The sequence below is a fragment of the Amblyraja radiata genome, unplaced genomic scaffold (assembly GCF_010909765.2).
Source record: "Amblyraja radiata isolate CabotCenter1 unplaced genomic scaffold, sAmbRad1.1.pri S148, whole genome shotgun sequence".
Classification (NCBI taxonomy): Eukaryota; Metazoa; Chordata; class Chondrichthyes; order Rajiformes; family Rajidae; genus Amblyraja; species Amblyraja radiata.
The window spans coordinates 125,971-143,545 of NW_022630134.1; the positions used below are offsets into that span (position 1 = coordinate 125,971).

At 46.2% G+C, this 17,575-nt stretch overlaps 1 protein-coding gene across 1 annotated transcript; it reads left to right on the forward strand.

Moving 5' to 3' along the window:
* Window positions 1-15,129: 15,129 nt before the first annotated feature.
* On the forward strand, window positions 15,130-16,810 carry LOC116969294. Its single transcript, XM_033016162.1, has one exon. The coding sequence runs from the start codon at window positions 15,254-15,256 to the stop codon at window positions 16,808-16,810; it is 1,557 nt and encodes a 518-aa protein (XP_032872053.1). The 5' UTR covers window positions 15,130-15,253.
* The last annotated feature ends 765 nt before the right edge of the window (window positions 16,811-17,575 follow it).

Sequence of the window (17,575 nt, forward strand, 5' to 3'; positions counted from 1 at the left end):
ACATCTTGGCAGGACAAATCAAATAGGACGTACATGGTAAATGGTAGGGAATTGAAGAATGCAGGTGAACAGAGGGATCTGGGAATAACTGTGCACAGTTCCCTGAAAGTGGAATCTCATGTAGATAGGGTGGTAAAGAAGGCTTTTGGTGTGCTGGCCTTTATAAATCAGAGCATTGAGTATAGAAGTTGGGATGTAATGTTAAAATTGTACAAGGCATTGGTGAGGCCAATTCTGGAGCATGGGGTACAATTTTGGTCGCCTAATTATAGGAAGGATGTCAACAAAATAGAGAGAGTACAGAGGAGATTTACTAGAATGTTGCATGGGTTTCAGCAACTAAGTTACAGAGAAAGGTTGAACAAGTTAGGGCTTTATTCTTTGGAGCGCAGAAGGTTAAGGGGGGACTTGATAGAGGTCTTTAAAATGATGAGAGGGATAGACAGAGTTGACGTGGATAAGCTTTTCCCACTGAGTAGCAGGGAAGATTCAAACAAGGGGACATGACTTGAGAATTAAGGGACAGAAGTTTAGGGGTAACATGAGGGGGAACTTCTTTACTCAGAGAGTGGTGGCTGTGTGGAATGAGCTTCCAGTGAAGGTGGTGGAGGCAGGTTCGTTTTTATCATTTAAAAATAAATTGGATAGTTATATGGACGGGAAAGGAATGGAGGGTTATGGTCTGAACGCAGGTGTATGGGACTAGGGGAGAATACGTGTTCGGCACGGACTAGAAGGGTCGAGATGGCCTGTTTCCGTGCTGTAATTGTTATATGGTTATATGGTTATAAAACGCCACCCATTCCTTCTTTCCCGAGGTGCTGCCTGTCCCGGTGAGTTACTCCAGCAATTTGCGTCTACCATCCATTTTGTTTAATTAAATCAATATGCATTGTATTGTTTCTCTTCAGCATGTTAAGTGGATGGCAAACTATTTATTAGAAGTTTAAACCGTCATTCTGCTGAAAATTTTTCACTCTAAATATAGGAGCAAGGTCCTACTGCAGTTGTACAGGGCCCTGGTGCGACCACTACTGGAGTATTGTGTGCAGTTTTCATCTCCTAATTTGAGGAAGGACATACTTGCGATTGAGGGAGGTCAGCGTAGGTTCATCAGATTAATTCCCGGGACGGCGAGACTGACATATGATGAAAGAATGGGTCAACTCGACATATTCACTGGAATTAAGAAGGTTGCGAAGGGATCTTATAGAAACATAAAATTCTTAACCAATTGGACAGGCTAAATGCAGGAAAAATGTTTGCAATGTTGGGGGAGTCCAGAACCAGGGGGTCACAGTTGAAGTGGTAGGCCATTTCGGAGTGAGATGAGAAAAATCTTTTTACACCCAGAGAGTTGTGAATCTGTGGGATTCTCTGCCACAGAAGGCAGTGGAGGCCAATTCACTGGATGTTTTCAAGAGAGGTAGATGTAACTCTTATGGCTAATGGAATAAAGGGATATGGGGAAAAAGCAGGAACTGAATGTGGATGATCAGCAAATGATATTGAATGGCAGTGCTGGCTCGAAGGGCCGAATGGCCTACTACTGCACCTATTTTCCATGTTTCTGTTTCTCTACTGTGGCACGGTGGCACAGCGGTAGAGTTGCTGCCTAACAGCGCATACAGCGTCGGAGACCCAGGTTCGATCCCGACTACGGGTGTTGTCTGTACGGAGTCTGTACGTCGCACCCATCACCTCTCACTAAGTGAAAATGTCCAGCCCAGTAAGTCTAAGCTGAAACACATTCTGTGAAGTCTTATAAGTTTATAAAACATAGGAGCAGAATATGGCCATTTGGCCCATCGAGTCTGCTCTGCTATTCAAACGTGGCTGATCTATTTTTCCCTCACAACCCTATTCTCCTGCCTTCTCCCCATAACCTTTGATGCAGTAACTAATTAAGAAACTATCAATCTCTGTTGTAAAATACCCAATTGACTTGGCCTCCACCGCTGTCTGTGGTAATGAATTCCACCCTCTGGCTATAGAAGATCCTCCTCATCTCCATTCTGCAGGTACGCCCTTTTATTCTGAGGCTTTGCCCTCTGGTCCTAGGCTTTCGCTCTAGTGGAAACATCCTCTCCACATTCACTCTATCCAGGCCTTTCAGTATATTTCCATGAGGTCCCTCCTCATCCTTCTACACTCGAGTACAGGCCCAGTAGATGGGACATGTTGGCTGGTGGGAGTAACATGGGCCGAAGGGCCTGTTTCCATTTCTATGACTCAATGACTCCAGAGATGCTGCACCACCTGCTAAGTTCCCACTATTTTAATGTTCATAAGTACTAGGAGCAGAATTAGGCCATTCGGCCCATCGCCATTCAATCATGGCTGATCTATTACCCTCCTACCCTATTCTCCTGTCTTCTCCCCATAACCTCTGACATGCATACTAACTGAGAAGTATGCGTGTCCTGTTTGGGAGAGATCATCCCATGCCAAGAAACTAGACCCAGCGTTGAATAACACCTGCCGCTCAATCACTGGCTGCTTGAAGCCCACCAACATAAACAACCTGCACCTCCTCGCTGGCATTGCCCCTGCTGATGTGAGACGGGAAGTCGCCAGCCGAGTAGAGACGACCAAGGCCACCAGTGATGAACGCCACCTCCTCTACGGACGTGTACCCCCGGCCCAACGGCTGAAGTCCAGGAGAAGCTTTCTCAGCCATGTCCAGCCCCTAATAGCATCACGGGAAGAAATCAGACTCCAACTATGGACAAAAAGGCTTGATGACGACCCCCCTCCTACTGACATGGGTACCCCTCCTTCTGAAGCCCTCCCTCCGGGCTCAGAAGCACCATGGGTCCAGTGGAAGACGCTCAACCGCCTGAGAACAGGAACAGGGCGATCAAAAGCTGCCATGGCCAGATGGGGCTATGAAACTGGCCAAACCACCTGTGAATGTGGAGAAGAGGACCATACAATGCAGCACTGCCTTGTCTGCCCCCTACTACCCAAACAGTGCAGCCCAAAGGATCGTGCAGTGTTCAATAAAAACGCAAAGGACTGTGTAAAGGAATGGGAAACTGTCATATAACCAACCAGCTTCAAAGACACGAAAAGAAGACTGAGAATCTATCTATCTCTGCCTTAAAAATATCCATTGACGGCCTCCACAGTCCTCTGAGGCAACGAATTCCACAGATTCACCACCCTCTGACTAAAGAAATGCCTCCTCATCTTCTTAAAGGAACGCACTTTAGTCTCCCACTAGTGGCAACATCCTCTCCACATCCACTCTATTCAGGCCTTTCACTATTCGGTAAGTTTATGTCTATGTTTGGTGTAAACCGACATCTGCAGTTCCTTCCAGCGGTTTGTTTGTAGAGAATAGACTTCGAGCCAGCACCGCCATTCACTGTGATCATGGCTGATCATCCACAATCAGTATCCCGTTCCTGCCTTCTCCCCATATCCCTGGACTCTACTATCTTTAAGAGCTCTGTCTAACTCATCCATATCTATATTTTGTTCCAAAATCCACGGTCTATTTTTCACTGCAATTTCTGAACTCTGTGGCTTTATGTGAGCTCAAACCACTGTGCGGTAACTGCTAGTTTCCTTTTCTATGTTGAATTTTTTTTCAGTTTAGAGATACAGCACGGAAACAGGCCCTTCAGCCAACTGAGTCCGCACCGACCAGCAATCGACGCACATTAACACCACCCTACACACACTAGGGGCCATTTATATTTATGCCAAGCCAACCAACCCACAAACCTAAACATATTTGGAGTGTGGGAGAAGACTAAAGATCTCAGTGAAAACCCATGCGGTCACGGGGAGAACGTACAAACTCCGTACAGACAGCACCTGTAGTCAGGATTGAACCCAGGTCTCTGGCGCTGTGAGGCAGCAACTCTACCTCTGCGCCACCGTGCTCCAAAAAAACTGATGAGGAAAGAAACTTGTGTCTCGAACGATTACTGTGGGCATGGAGGGTGACTGAACCCACACAACTGTGTGGCACGGTGGTGCAGCGGTATAGTTGCTGCCTCACAGTGCCAGAGACCCAGGTTCAATCCAGACTACGAGTGCTGTCTGTTCGGAGTTACTAGGTTCTTCCTGTGACCTGCGTGGGTTTTCTCCAGATGCTCAAGTTTCCTCCCATACGACAGACCTAACGATTTGTATGCAGATTGGCTTGATATAATTGTAAATTGTCCCTCGTGTGTGTAGTATAGTGTTAGTGTACAGGGTGATCACTGGTCAGCGCAGACTAGGTGGGCCGAAGGGCCTGTTTCCGTGCTGTATCTCTAAACTAAACTAAACTGCGGTTCGGCACAAAATGCTGGAAGAACTCAGCGGGATAGGAGGCATCTCTGGAGAGAAGGAATGGGTGATGTTTCGGGTCGAGACCCTTCTTCAGAGTGACTTCACCTTCCTGACTTGATCTGTAATTTTCACACCTTACCCTTCCTTATCTTTGTGTCTCCCTCTCCCCTGACTCCGAGTCTGAAGAAGGGTCTCAACCTGAAACATCACCCATTCCTTCTCTCCAGAGATGCTGCCTGTCCTGCTGAGTTACTCCAGCATTTTGTGTTTATCTTCAGTGTTTACCAGCTTCTGAAGTTCCTTCCTACAAAAATTAATCAAAAGGACATAGAACCCTAGAAATAGGTGCAGGAGTAGGCTATTCGGCCCTTCGAGGCAGCACTGCCATTCAATATGATCATGACTGATCATCCAAAATCAATACCCCGATTCTGCTGTCTCCCCATATCCCTTGATTCTGTTAGTCCTAAGAGATACATCTAACTCTCAGAAGATAGATACAAAAAGTAGGAGTAATTCAGCGGGACAGGCAGCATCTCTGGAGAGAAGGAATGGGTGACGTTTCGGGTCGAGACCCCTCTTCTAACTCTCTCTTGAAAACATCCAGTGAATTGACCTCCACTACCTTCTGTGGCAGAGAATTCCACCGATTCACAACCTCTGGGTGAACAGGTTTTTCCTCATCTCGGTGACTCACATGACACACGGTAAATAATTATGGAAATCAGGATAAGCTTGAGAGACATTTAGCTTACTTCAGAATTCCAAAAGTAAGGAGAAATTACAGTAGATAGAAGCGAGAGCTGAAGGGACAACAACAGCCAGAGTGCTTAGCGAACATTGGCCGTTTGCTCACTGCATTTCATCAACTAAGGCATTATTTGTGTTTTTTCTTGATTCCTTTGGCATCTAAAAAGTTTCAGAAGTGATAATTCTGGCTGTAAATGTTTTAAATCGCCCATGGTTCTCAAATTGGTTTTTACATACAATACACATAAACGCATCTGAAGAAGAATTTACAGCCAGATTTATCACTTCTGAGACTTTTTCTTTCTACGTCTGTTATTTAATGCAGAATAAGAACATGTTATTTGATATGTTCAAATAACTGCATGATATTTTCTGTAATTTCAGATATCGACAGTGTGTCCAGAATACCCGCCGACATGATCTCCTCCACCGAACTGCGGAGTATTTGTCAAATAACTGCCATCTTATGCACATTGTGTGAAATTGTGATTTGGTAGCTGCGCAAAACAATGCAAATGGTGATTTATTTATTATTGTCTCCACGTTGGACTTTGCTCTTTGGTGTAAGCAGGGATGGGGCTATCATTGTGTTGCATACGTTGAATTGTACATCACTTTCACTGGTTAGCTGATATGCTGAACACTGCAACCCTGTATATCTCGGGCACAGAATAATGTGAATTATGTAAATCTTACTATGCATATCAGAAATAAAGTGTTAACCATGTTAATGGATTTCTATTATTAATTATTTTAAATTGAGTGGGTTGGTGCAATATTGGTGCCATATGCTGCTAATGTGTCGTTATCAGATATTCAGTGTTAAAAAGAGAAATAAATCACAATAAAAGCGAAAAGATGTTCCTTCCACAGTGTGCAGAGAGTCTGGCCCGGATCAGCACGGCCGAGACACCAAAGTGAAGTTGCGGGGAGGTTCACAATATTTTTTTATTTTATGTTGTCCCTTGTCTAGTCTGAAATAAAGTTCTTCATTTGATATAAAAATAGGAAGAAATGTAAATGTGTGTGTTTTATTATTATATACATCTATATCACATTCATAATGTGTGTTCTTTCCAGCACAATCTAATCAGTTGTATGCTCGCAGAATAAAACCATCCTTAAGATATACATCATTTGTAAATCTTGCTTAAACAAATTTAATTTTGGGAAATACTTAATTTAGATAACCCCACCATTACAGACAGATCTCATTCCACTCCTGGCTATTGGGAAGACCAGGCCCATTTTATTGTTGAGAAACGACCATAGACACAAAAACATTAAGTAACATTCCAGGGCTAGAGCAATGGAATCTTCATATTGCTATTATTTTCCCAAATACTGCAGTTGTGAACAAGTGCGATTAGATGAATGAATTACAGAATTACAAAATCAACTCACAGCATATGAGTCATTTAAACAGAAATGATTTAAAAAAAACATTAAAAAGAAAATTACCGGTCAAAATTTATAAACATTTTATTATTTAACAAGAATTAACAGAATTACCCCCGCAACGTTGATTACACTGCGAGTCGGGTCGGGTAGGTTCCGGTTACTACAAAATCAACTCAAACACTGTTTAGAGCCATTAAAAAGAAATGAATTAAAAATAATTTAAAAAGAAAATTACCAGTCAAATGTTATTCTTTAACAAGAATTATGAATCTAACCCTATATCGCACACACAAACTATTTCCCCGCAACGTTGATTACACTTCGAGTCGGGTCGGGTAGGTTCCGGTTACTGAAATGGACGAAAAAAATGCCCACGTTCCGCTCCGTAGCGTACTACACGCCAACCCATTGCATTCAGTAGGAGTGACCTGTCTTGCGCCGATATCGGATCTTTGCTCAGGATAGTGGCATTAGTCAGTGAACTGGGGAAGGGGGTGGAGAGAGGCCAATCAAGGTTACTTAAAGTTGAAGAAACCTAAATTTACAAGCCGGCTTGCTGCATCTGGTGTGCACCGCGTTTGTGGCCACGTACTTTGCGCGGAAATCATTTCAATCTCGGGAGTGGAGAATTTCTCTGCAGATATCGCCTCTGGCGTGGGAGTCGATACTTGTGTTTGCTGAAAGGAGTCTCGGTACATCTCAGCTCCTAGCGCCGGGGTTGTGTCGGCCCAGTGAGGCTCTCTGCCTGCACTCAGCACTGATTGTGCCGGGGGGAGCTCCAAGCAAGACCATTCGTCCCATCGCCAACGCTGCAATCCACTTACAGAGGCAGACGGCCGCTTCGATGATCGGTGAGTGATGCAGGTTCGTGTCCCAGGAATGGCCAAGAAACAAAACATGCGGGAATATTCAGCAAAAGGGTCTCGACCGGAAACGTCACCCATTCCTTCTCTCTAGAGATGTTGCCTGTCCCGCTGAGTTACTCCAGCTTTTTATGTATAAAACGCTGGAGGAACTTAGATAACTTCAAGAATCCCTTGCTCACCATCCCTCCCTCCTTCACAGTTCTCCGACCAGTCTGTCAGTCCCTGTTTACATTTTATCTCTGCCTTGGTGACACTAGCTAACAACGATCTATTCCACATGTTCCATGATCTCCATCCCCTTTGTCTCGTTGTCACACCTTAACTTCCTTAGCTCTGTGTCCCCTCTCCCCTGGCTCTCAGTCTGAAGAAGGGTCACGTCCCGAAACGTCTCCCATTCCTTCCATCCACAGATGCTGCCTGTCCCGCTGATTTACTCCAGCGTTTTGTGTCGATCTTCAGTTTAAACCAACATCGGCAGTTCCTTCCTACACCTTTACAGGTTTATATGGGTTCAAGTTAATGTGAGTTTATTGTCATGTGTCCCTGTATAGGATAATGAAATTCTTGCTTTGCTTAGGCACACATAACATAGTAGGCATTTACTACAAAACAGATAAGTATGTCCATATACCATAATATAAATATATACACACATGATAAATACTGATGAAGTGCAAATAACAGAAAATGGGTTAATAATAATCAGAGTTTTGTCCGAGCCAGGTTTAATAGCCTGATGGCTGTGGGGAAGTAGCTATTCCTGAACCTGGTTGTTGCAGTCTTCAGGCTCCTGTACCTTCTACCTGAAGGTAGCAGGGAGATGAGTGTGTGGTCAGGATGGTGTGGCTCTTTGAAGATACTGCCAGCCTTTTTGAGGCAGCGACTGCGATAAATCCCCTCGATGGAAGGAAGGTCAGAGCCGATGATGGACTGGGCAGTGTTTACTACTTTTTGTAGTCTTTTCCTCTCCAGGGCGCTCAAGTTGCCGAACCAAGCCACGATGCAACCGGTCAGCATGCTCTCTACTGTGCACCTGTAGAAGTTAGAGAGAGTCTTCCTTGACAAACCAACTCTCCGTAATCTTCTCAGGAAGTAGAGGCGCTGATGAGCTTTCTTGATAATTGCATTAGTGTTCTCGGACCAGGAAAGATCTTCAGAGATGTGCACGCCCAGGAATTTGAAGCTCTTGACCCTTTCAACCATTGGTATAAATGGGGCTGTGGATTCCCCTCCTACTCCTTCCAAAGTCCACAATCAGTTCCTTGGTTTTGCTGGTGTTGAGGGCCAGATTATTGCGCTGGCACCATATGGACAGTTGTCCGATCTCTCTTCTATACTCTGACTCATCCCCATCAGTGATACGTCCCACAGTCATGAGTCCCGCAGTCATGAGTATAGAGTGAGTACAGCAGGGGGCTGTGCATGCAGCCTTGAGGTGCTCCCGTGCTGATTGTTATCGAGGCTGACACATTTCCACCAATACGAACAGACTGTGGTCTGTGAATGAGGAAGTCGAGGATCCAATTGCAGAGGGATGCGCAGAGACCCAGTTCTGCTAGTTTGGTAACCAGCTTGGAGGGGATGATTGTGTTAAATGCCGAGCACGGGTGTCAGGGGTTATGGGGAAAAGGCAGGAGAATGGGGTTAGGGGGGAGAGATAGATCAGCCGTCATTGAGTGGCGAAGTAGACTGGATGGTCCGAATTGCCTAATTTGCTCCTATCACAAAGCCTTTATAGACATTATAGGTTTAAGGTGGGGGGGGGGGGGGTGATTTAATGGGAACCTGAGGGGTGACATTTTCACACAAAGGGTGGTGGGTGTATGGAAGAAGCTGCCGGAGGAGGTAGTTGAGGCAAGGACTATCCAGTGTTTAAGCAACATTTAGACGGGTACATGGATAGGACAGGTTTGGAGGGATATTGACCAAACGCGGGCAGGTGGAACTAGTGTAGATGGGACATGTTAGCCGGTGAGGGCAAGTTGGGCCTGTTTCCACGCTGTCAAATTCTATTACTCTATGACCCGAAATGTCGTCTGTCCATTTCCAGATACTCCCCGTTCCTCCAGCACTTTGTGTTCTGCTCATGTATCAGGGTATCTGTACAGTGGGTGTGTGCATCCATCTGTGTGTGTGTTTTGTTTTAGTGCTAAAGGCAGTGGTTCATCCTGACCACAGCACTAACAATGGACCTTTGCCTCAGTGTAAAGTAACTCCACAGGGTGTACAGCAAGTATTGAAAGCATGTTGCATTTTATAGCAGCAGGGCTTTGAGCGATGAGGGTACATGTTATGCATAGGCAGGAACTGCAGATGCTGGTTTACACCAAAAGACAAACACAGGGTGCTGGAGTAACTCAGTGGGACGGACGGCATCTCTGGAGAATGCGTAGGAAGGATCCGCAGATGCTGGTTTAGACATAAAAAGCTGGGGGAATTCAGTGGGTCAGATACCATCTCTGGAGGGAAGGAATGGGTGGTGTTTCGTGTCGAGACCCTTCTTCAGTACTTTGTTTCAATAGATTTCACTTGTTTTCGAAATGCAAAAAAACCCGCTCCAGTTAGAACACAGCCCTGCATCAGTCTCTGAGTTTGTCACTTCAGATGCACCTTTTTGTTTTTAGTAACAGATCTCCGGATGTGTGGGGGGACATATTGATTTATAATGTTGATATCTCGGTCACGCAATTAAAGGACGTTCTTTTAGGAAGGAGATGAGGAGGAATTTCTTTCATCAGAGGGTGGTGAATCTGTGGAATTCTTTGCCACCAAAGGCTCTGGAGGCAACGTCAGTGGGTATATTTAAGGTAGAGATAGATTCTTGATTAGTACAGGTATCAAAGGTTAAAGGGAGAAGGCAGGAGAATGGGGTTACTAGGGAGAGATAGAATGGCGGAGACGACTTGACGGGCCAAATGGCCTAATACTACACCTATCAGTCATGATCTTCACCTTGTTTCCCTTCACTTGTTTGGGGGGTATCTACACCGGACTCTGCCCCCAAATGTCCAGCAGCAGAAGGACCCTAGTCAATGGTCCTCCCCCATGGAGCCTTGGCGTTGGCTGCACCAAGCTACAGTACATCCCTCAGCACATACTCCTGCAGTGTAGAGCGGGCCAGTCAGCAATATTCCGCGACTGATGTCTGGCTGAAATTTCCTTCCTGCAAGGGAGGAATTTTCAAGGTGGGAATGTGGGACCAGATGTATTGTTCTTACCCAGAGCTAGAAGGGACTCAATGGGCAGAATGGCCTTCATCCACACGAAAAACATACTGTGATTCTCAGTGCAATAGTTAACAACCCTCAACATGAACACGGGATTCGATACCGACCACGGGCGCTGTCTGAACGGAGTTTGTGCGTTCTTCCCGTGACCTTCGTGGGTTTTCTCCGAGATCTTCGGTTTCCTCCCACACTCCTAAGATTTACAGGTTTATAGGTGAATTGTCTTGGTATAAATGTAAATTGACCCTGGCGCGTGTAGGATAGTGTTTCTCATTATCCCCGCACACTAAAACCCACTGTACGAGGTAATTCAAGAGTTCTCCCGAGTTTCCCGATTCGAACTCGGAGAATTACGGTAATAGCCGCTCGTGGGAACTCGGGTCTCTCGTCAACATTTTTCAACAAGTTGAAAATCTTCACGAGCTTACCGCGTTTCCAGAGTACCTGCCGTTAGTGTTACCAGCCGCAAAGAGACGTCCCGAGCTCCGACGTACCTCTACGTACATTCTACGTACTTACTTACGTAGAAACGTATTCTATTCTATTCTTCTATTACCACGAGTTTGATTTTTTTTAAACTCGGGCGAGCTCTTGAATTACCTCGTACAGTGGGACAGGCCCTTAGTGTGCGGGAAACGTGGCCGGCACGGACTCGGTGAGCCGAAGGGCCTGTTTCTGCACTGTATCTCTAAACTAAACCTTTTTGGTCACATCTTAAAAAGCCGTACGTCGAGTGGATTCATCTTCATATTTTATTTCTCGTTCTATTTCAGATCACTGGATTTTGTTGACTGTCCACGTCCGGTTTAGTGATGAGTGAGTGCTTGCAACTGGCCACTCTGGATCGGCCTTTCCAGTTGGGAATGCTGTACGACTGCCGATCAGATGCTCTGATCCCAGGTACTGGAATGTCTTCACACAAATCATGAAGTCACATGAGCCCAGAGTAGGTGAATCGAAAGACGTGATAAGGGAATAACATATAGTGCAAGGTAAAGCCAGCAAAGTCTGATTAAGGGTGGTCCAAGGGTCACCAATGAGGTAGATAGTGGTTCAGGACTACTCTCTGGTTGTGGTGGGATTCAGATATACCTTCTACTCAATGAATTTATACTTCTGAGGGATTTTTTTCAAATGCCCTCTGATATGGGTTGATATGATGGAAGATCTTATACAGGTGTGTAAAATCATGAGAGGATTAGATCGGGTAGATGCACAGAGTCTCTTGCTCAGAGTAGGGGAATCAAGGACAAGAGGACATAGGTTTAAAGTGAAGGGGAAAAGATAGGAATCTGAGAGGTTACTTTTTTACACAACAGGTGGTGGATGTATGGAACAAGTTACCAGAGGAGGTAGTTGAGGCAGGGACCATCCCAATGGTTAAGAAACAGTTAAACGGGTACATGGATAGGACAGGTTTGGAGGGGTATGGGCCAAACGCAGTCTGGTGGGACTAGTGTAGTTGGGACATGTTTGTCAATGTGGACAATTCAGGCCTCTTTACATGCTGTATCACTCTATGATACAGTGGTGTCAATGCAGGGCCATAAGTTCAGTTGACCAATCTCACAATGGTGACCACAACTTTGTCAGTAATAGTCCAGTTTATACAGTGGATTGAATATTGGGCGGCAGGGTGGCGCAGCGGTAGAGTTGCTGCCTTACAGCACCAGAGACCCAGGTTCGATCCTGACTACGGGCGCTGTCTGTACAGAGTTTGTACGTTCTCCCTGTGACCTGCATGAATTTTCTCCGAGATCTCCGGTTAGCCTCCCACACTCCAAGGACGTGCAGTTTTGCAAGTTAATTGGCTTAGTAAAATTGTAAATTGTTCCTAGTGTGTGCAGGATAGTGTTGGTATGCGGGGATCGCTGGATGGCATTGGCCCGGTGGGCCGAAGGGCCTGTTTCCGTGCTGTATCTCTAAACTAAACTAAAAATGGATATTTGAAGAATATTTGAACACGATCCAAATCACCGCCTATCCATGTTCTCCAGAATTGCCTCCTGACCCGCTGAGTTACTGTCGCACTCAATGTATTTTTAGTTTAGTTTTAGAGATACAGCTCAGAAACAGGCCGTTCAGCCCACCGAGTCCACACCGACCATGGTCCCTGCACATTAAAGGGCCTGTCACACTTTCACGACTTAATTCACAACCTTTTTTACTTGTGGGCATTTTTCATCAGGTTATAAAAACGGCCTGACCTACTTGATGCCACGAGTACCTACAACTAGCATCAAGGCCTGCCATGACCTACCTACAACCTCCTACGACTTTGTGACGACCTTGCTGTGAGCATGAATCAAGGGCAAACTCAGCAGAGGTCGTGAATTAGGTCATGAAAGTGGGACAGGCCCTTAACACTACCCTGCACACACTTGGAACAATGTTACATTTATAACAAGCCTACAAACCTGTACATCTTTGGAGTGCGGGAGGAACCATAAGATCTCGGAGCACACCCACGGGGAGAACACACAAACTGCACAGACAGCACCCGTAGTCAGGATTGAACCCGGGTCTCTGGCGGTATAAGCGCTGTAAGGCAGCTACTCTACCGCTGTGCCACCAAGCCGCACCTATTACTCATGTGAACAGTCCAGTGAGTGTAGAGTGTTGTACTTTCAGCCCAAGCACAGCCTATACAGAGATTGAATCTACTGAAGGAATAATATTCAACTTTGAGTAATTTTCACATTATTACGTTTTGATCGCTGATTTATCCTGTAGGCATCACCCTGTGGGACTTGCAGACACTGCAGAGCAACCTTGACTGCCGTGACCAGCCCAGCACTGAGTTTCAAATCATTGCATCAGACTCCATGGAGAAGAAAGCCAATGCCTTCAATGTGTCAGCATCACTGAAAGTTAGTTTCCTGTGTGGGTTAGTGGAGGTGAAAGGGTCGGCAAAATATCTCAGAGACACGAAGGAATCAAAGCAACAAGCACGAGTTACCCTTCACTACAAAGCAACAACCAGGTTTGAACAACTGACAATGAGTCACTTAGGGAGACAGAATATTACCTACCCGAGTGTGTTTGATGAGGGCTCAGCCACCCATGTCATTACAGCAGTGCTGTGTGGGGTCCAGGCCTTCTTTGTGTTTGATCGAATGACTTATTCAGCAGAGAACATACAAGATATTCAGGGTAACATGGAGGTGATGATTAAACGTCTCCCTATGATTGCGATCGAGGGAGAGGTCTCCCTAAATATGACAGAAAAACAGAGCTCTCAAACCGAGAAGTTTAGCTGCACCTTTTACGGGGACTTCTCACTGAAGAACAATCCCACCACCTACAGAGATGCCATCAATATCTACGCAACACTCCCACACCTGCTGGGCTCAGGTGGAGAACATTCAGTGCCCGTCGCAGTCTGGCTCTATCCTCTCAATAAACTGGACACCAAAGCTGCCCAGTTGGTGAGGGAGATCAGCGTGGGACTGGTCAATCGCTGCCAGTGTGTCCTGGAACAGCTCAGTGAGGCCGCGATGAGGTGCAATGACCTGATGAAAGACAGTGTCGCAGTTCAGTTTCCTGAGATCCGGGACAGGATCCTTCAATTCCGAGAGATGTGTCTGGAGTACAAACTGGTTTTCCAAGGGACCTTAGCCAGAGTTTTGCCGTCCATTCGGGGCGGTGGGAAGGAGGAAGGGTTGCTGAGGGACATACTGAAGAACAGGGAGCAGTCACCATTTGAACACCAAGCACTGACCACATGGCTGGATGACAAGGAATGGGAGATGATGGTTGTGGGACTTTGCCTCAGGATAATGAAAGACATACCTGTTGTGAAATCAAGGAGAGTTGCATGAAGTGTTGATGGATCCAGTAACAGACTACGTGGTCTGCTTCACATTCACAACACTGCATTAGGAGGATTTCTACCTGACGGAGGCAATCAACTACCTCCGATCTCTCACAGCAGAGAAAATGCAGATGCCACGTCCTGCTGACAAAGCCAGTACAACACAACACAGCGAGTGCTGGTTTCGCTCATCGTCCATAACCGAGAAGATGAAGGAACGATCCGGACTGTTCCTGGATTTTGCCACAGCCAACAGTGGGAACGAGAGAGTAAAATTCCTTGTTGGATCCGCACAGGATGACAGTAACGTGGGTGCGTCTATTTACCTGTACGGGGGAGGGACTGTGAGGAGCCGCTGCTTTGAACCCCCGTCTCAGCCTGAGAGACCAACAGCGAGTGGGACAACACACGACAGTGTGACACTGCAGTTAGAGCCACCCACATATGCTTCTGATGAGATTGTGGGCTACAAGATAGAGTTTCGAGGTAGCCAGCAGGAGAAATGGACAATACTAGATACACCTGACACATCCCACTCCTTCACGATATCTGGGTTGGAGCCACACCAGGAATATCACATCCGATACAGAGCCGTGACCAAGGTAGGGGTCAGCAAGGCCAGTGAGATCCACAAGGTCTCCACCCGGCCGACAAGTCCACCTGAATACAAGGAAGAACCTTCGATGGATGCATTGGACGGATCATGGGAGCAGGTTCAGACAAAAAACAGACAATGCCACGATAGTTCAGATGGACCAAAGAGAATTGCACTGAAACTTCTCGAACAAGCTCAATAAATATCCAGAGGAAACCCTTCCATTTACAAGCTCAACCTAGAAAAGGAGGTGTTTAATCAGTCCAAGCAGCTTGTGAAATGCTCCTTAGGAAAGCCCACCACTACGCACAAGATGAAGACAATTATGGTGCTGGGGGCAACTGGGTCAGTAAAGACAACCCTCATCAACGGGATGATCAACTACATCTTGGGCGTGGAGTGGGGGGACAACTTCAGATACCAGTTAATACAGGAGAAGATGGGAAAATCCCAGGCTGAGAGCCAGACATCCTCCATCACTGCCTACCATCTCCACCACCAGGTAGGGTTTAACATCGACTGCTCTCTGACTATAATCGACACACCAGGATTCGGGGACATCAGGGGCATCAGCCGGGATCGACAGATCATTGACCACATCCGTGAGTTCTTCACTTCCCCACAGGGCGTTGATCAGATCGACGCGGTCTGTTTCGTCGTCCAAGCCTCCCTGGCTCGCCTGACCCAGACACAGAAATATGTATTCGATTCCATCCTTTCCATTTTTGGCAAAGATATCGCGGAGAACATTCAGATAATGGTGACGTTCGCGGACGGGCAGCGCCCCCCAGTTCTGGAGGCCCTGAAAGCCGCCCACGTACCCTGCCCCAAAGACAAAAAGGGATTGCCAGTACACTTCAAGTTTAACAACTCTGCCATTTTTGCCCAGTGTCCGACCTCTGGTGACGAGTGGAGATCTGATGACAGCGGGGAAGAGGATAATGACTTTAACCAGGTGTTGTGGAAGATGGGGACAAACAGTATGAAGAAGTTCTTCGCAGCTCTGAGCACGATGCAGGCGAGGAGCCTGTGCCTGACCAAAGAGGTTCTGAAGGAACGTAGCCAGCTGGAGTCTATAGTGGCCGGGTTGCAGACTCTGATCCAAGCAGGGCTGACCAAATTAGAGGAGCTCAAAAAATCCCAACAAGTTCTGAACCAAAACCAGTCCAAACTGGACGAAAATAAAGATTTTGAGTACGAGGTCGATGTGACTGTTATAGAAAAGAGGAAACTTGGGAGAGATGATCCATTAATAAACAACTGTAAGGTTTGTAAATACAGTTGTCACGACCCCTGTCCGTGTGAAAGTTATATTTACAAACATTGGTGTTCATCAATTGACTGGTGGGGAAATTGTGTAGTCTGTCCGGGGAAGTGTCCCGCGCAAAAACACCGAAGGGAAAAGTATAGGTATGTCTGTGTAACAAAAAAGGAGAAGAGGTCGTACAACAAACTGAAGAAAAAGTATGAGAAGGCATACGGTGAGAAGATGAGTCAGCAGAAGGTTATGGAGTCACTTGAGCAGGAGTTTGCTGAGGTGGGGAACACAGTTCTGGAGTTGATTCAAGAATTATCCCAGGGCATTAGACGACGTGAAGAAATAGCCCTGAGACCAAACCCGTTGTCCACCCCGGCTTATATTGACCTCCTGATTCAGGGTGAGAAAGACGAAGCAAAGCCAGGCTTCACTGGGCGAATTGAGGCACTGACCTCTGTGAAGAAGGAGGCAGAGGTCAGAGAACAAATCGTGAACAATGAGAAGCTGTCACCAGAGTATTCGAATGAAGATGCGTCGGGAGGGAAAAGTACTGGAGAAATGTTAAAGAGAAAAATGTCAAACATGATGGACTGGTTCTCTTACAAGAAGTAACTGAGAAACATTCCAACTGTTTTCCAGTGTGTTTCACTCAACCGATACACAAATCCTGATTCTAATTCCTCGTTCTTCCCCTCCCCCATCTGCCCATAGCCTTTTACACCGAACCTTCCTTCCTTGAAGCTGCCTTCTTCTCAACATATTCCCACAGGCCCCTTATCCGAGGAAGGCTTTGCTGGCGTTGGAGGGTCCAGAGGAGGTTTACTAGAATGATCCCAGGAATGAGTGGGTTAACATATGATGAGCTTTTGACGGCACTGGGCCTGTACTCGCTGGATTTTGAAAGGATGAGGGAGGACCACATTGGAACACGAATAGTGAAAGGCCTGGATAGAGGGGATGTGGAGTGGATGTTTCCACTAGTGGGAGAGTCTAGGACCAGAGGTCACAGCCTCAGAATTAAAGGACGTTCTTTTAAGAAGGAGATGAGGAGGAATTTATCTCATCAAAGGGTGGTAAATCTGTGGAATTCTTTGCCACGGCTGTGGAGGCCAAGTCAATGGATATTTTTAAGGCAGAGATAGGATTCTTGGTTAATACGGGTGTCGGGGGTTATGGGGAGAAGGCATGAGAATGGGGTAGGGAGGGAGAGATAGATCAGTCATGATTGAATGGTGGAGTAGAAATCTACACTTTAAAAATGTCCATTGACTTGTCAATGAATTCCACAGATTCACCATCCTCTGACTAACAACATTCCTCCTCGACGTCCTTTAATCTGAGGTTCTGGCCTCTGATCCTAGACTCTTCTACTAGGGG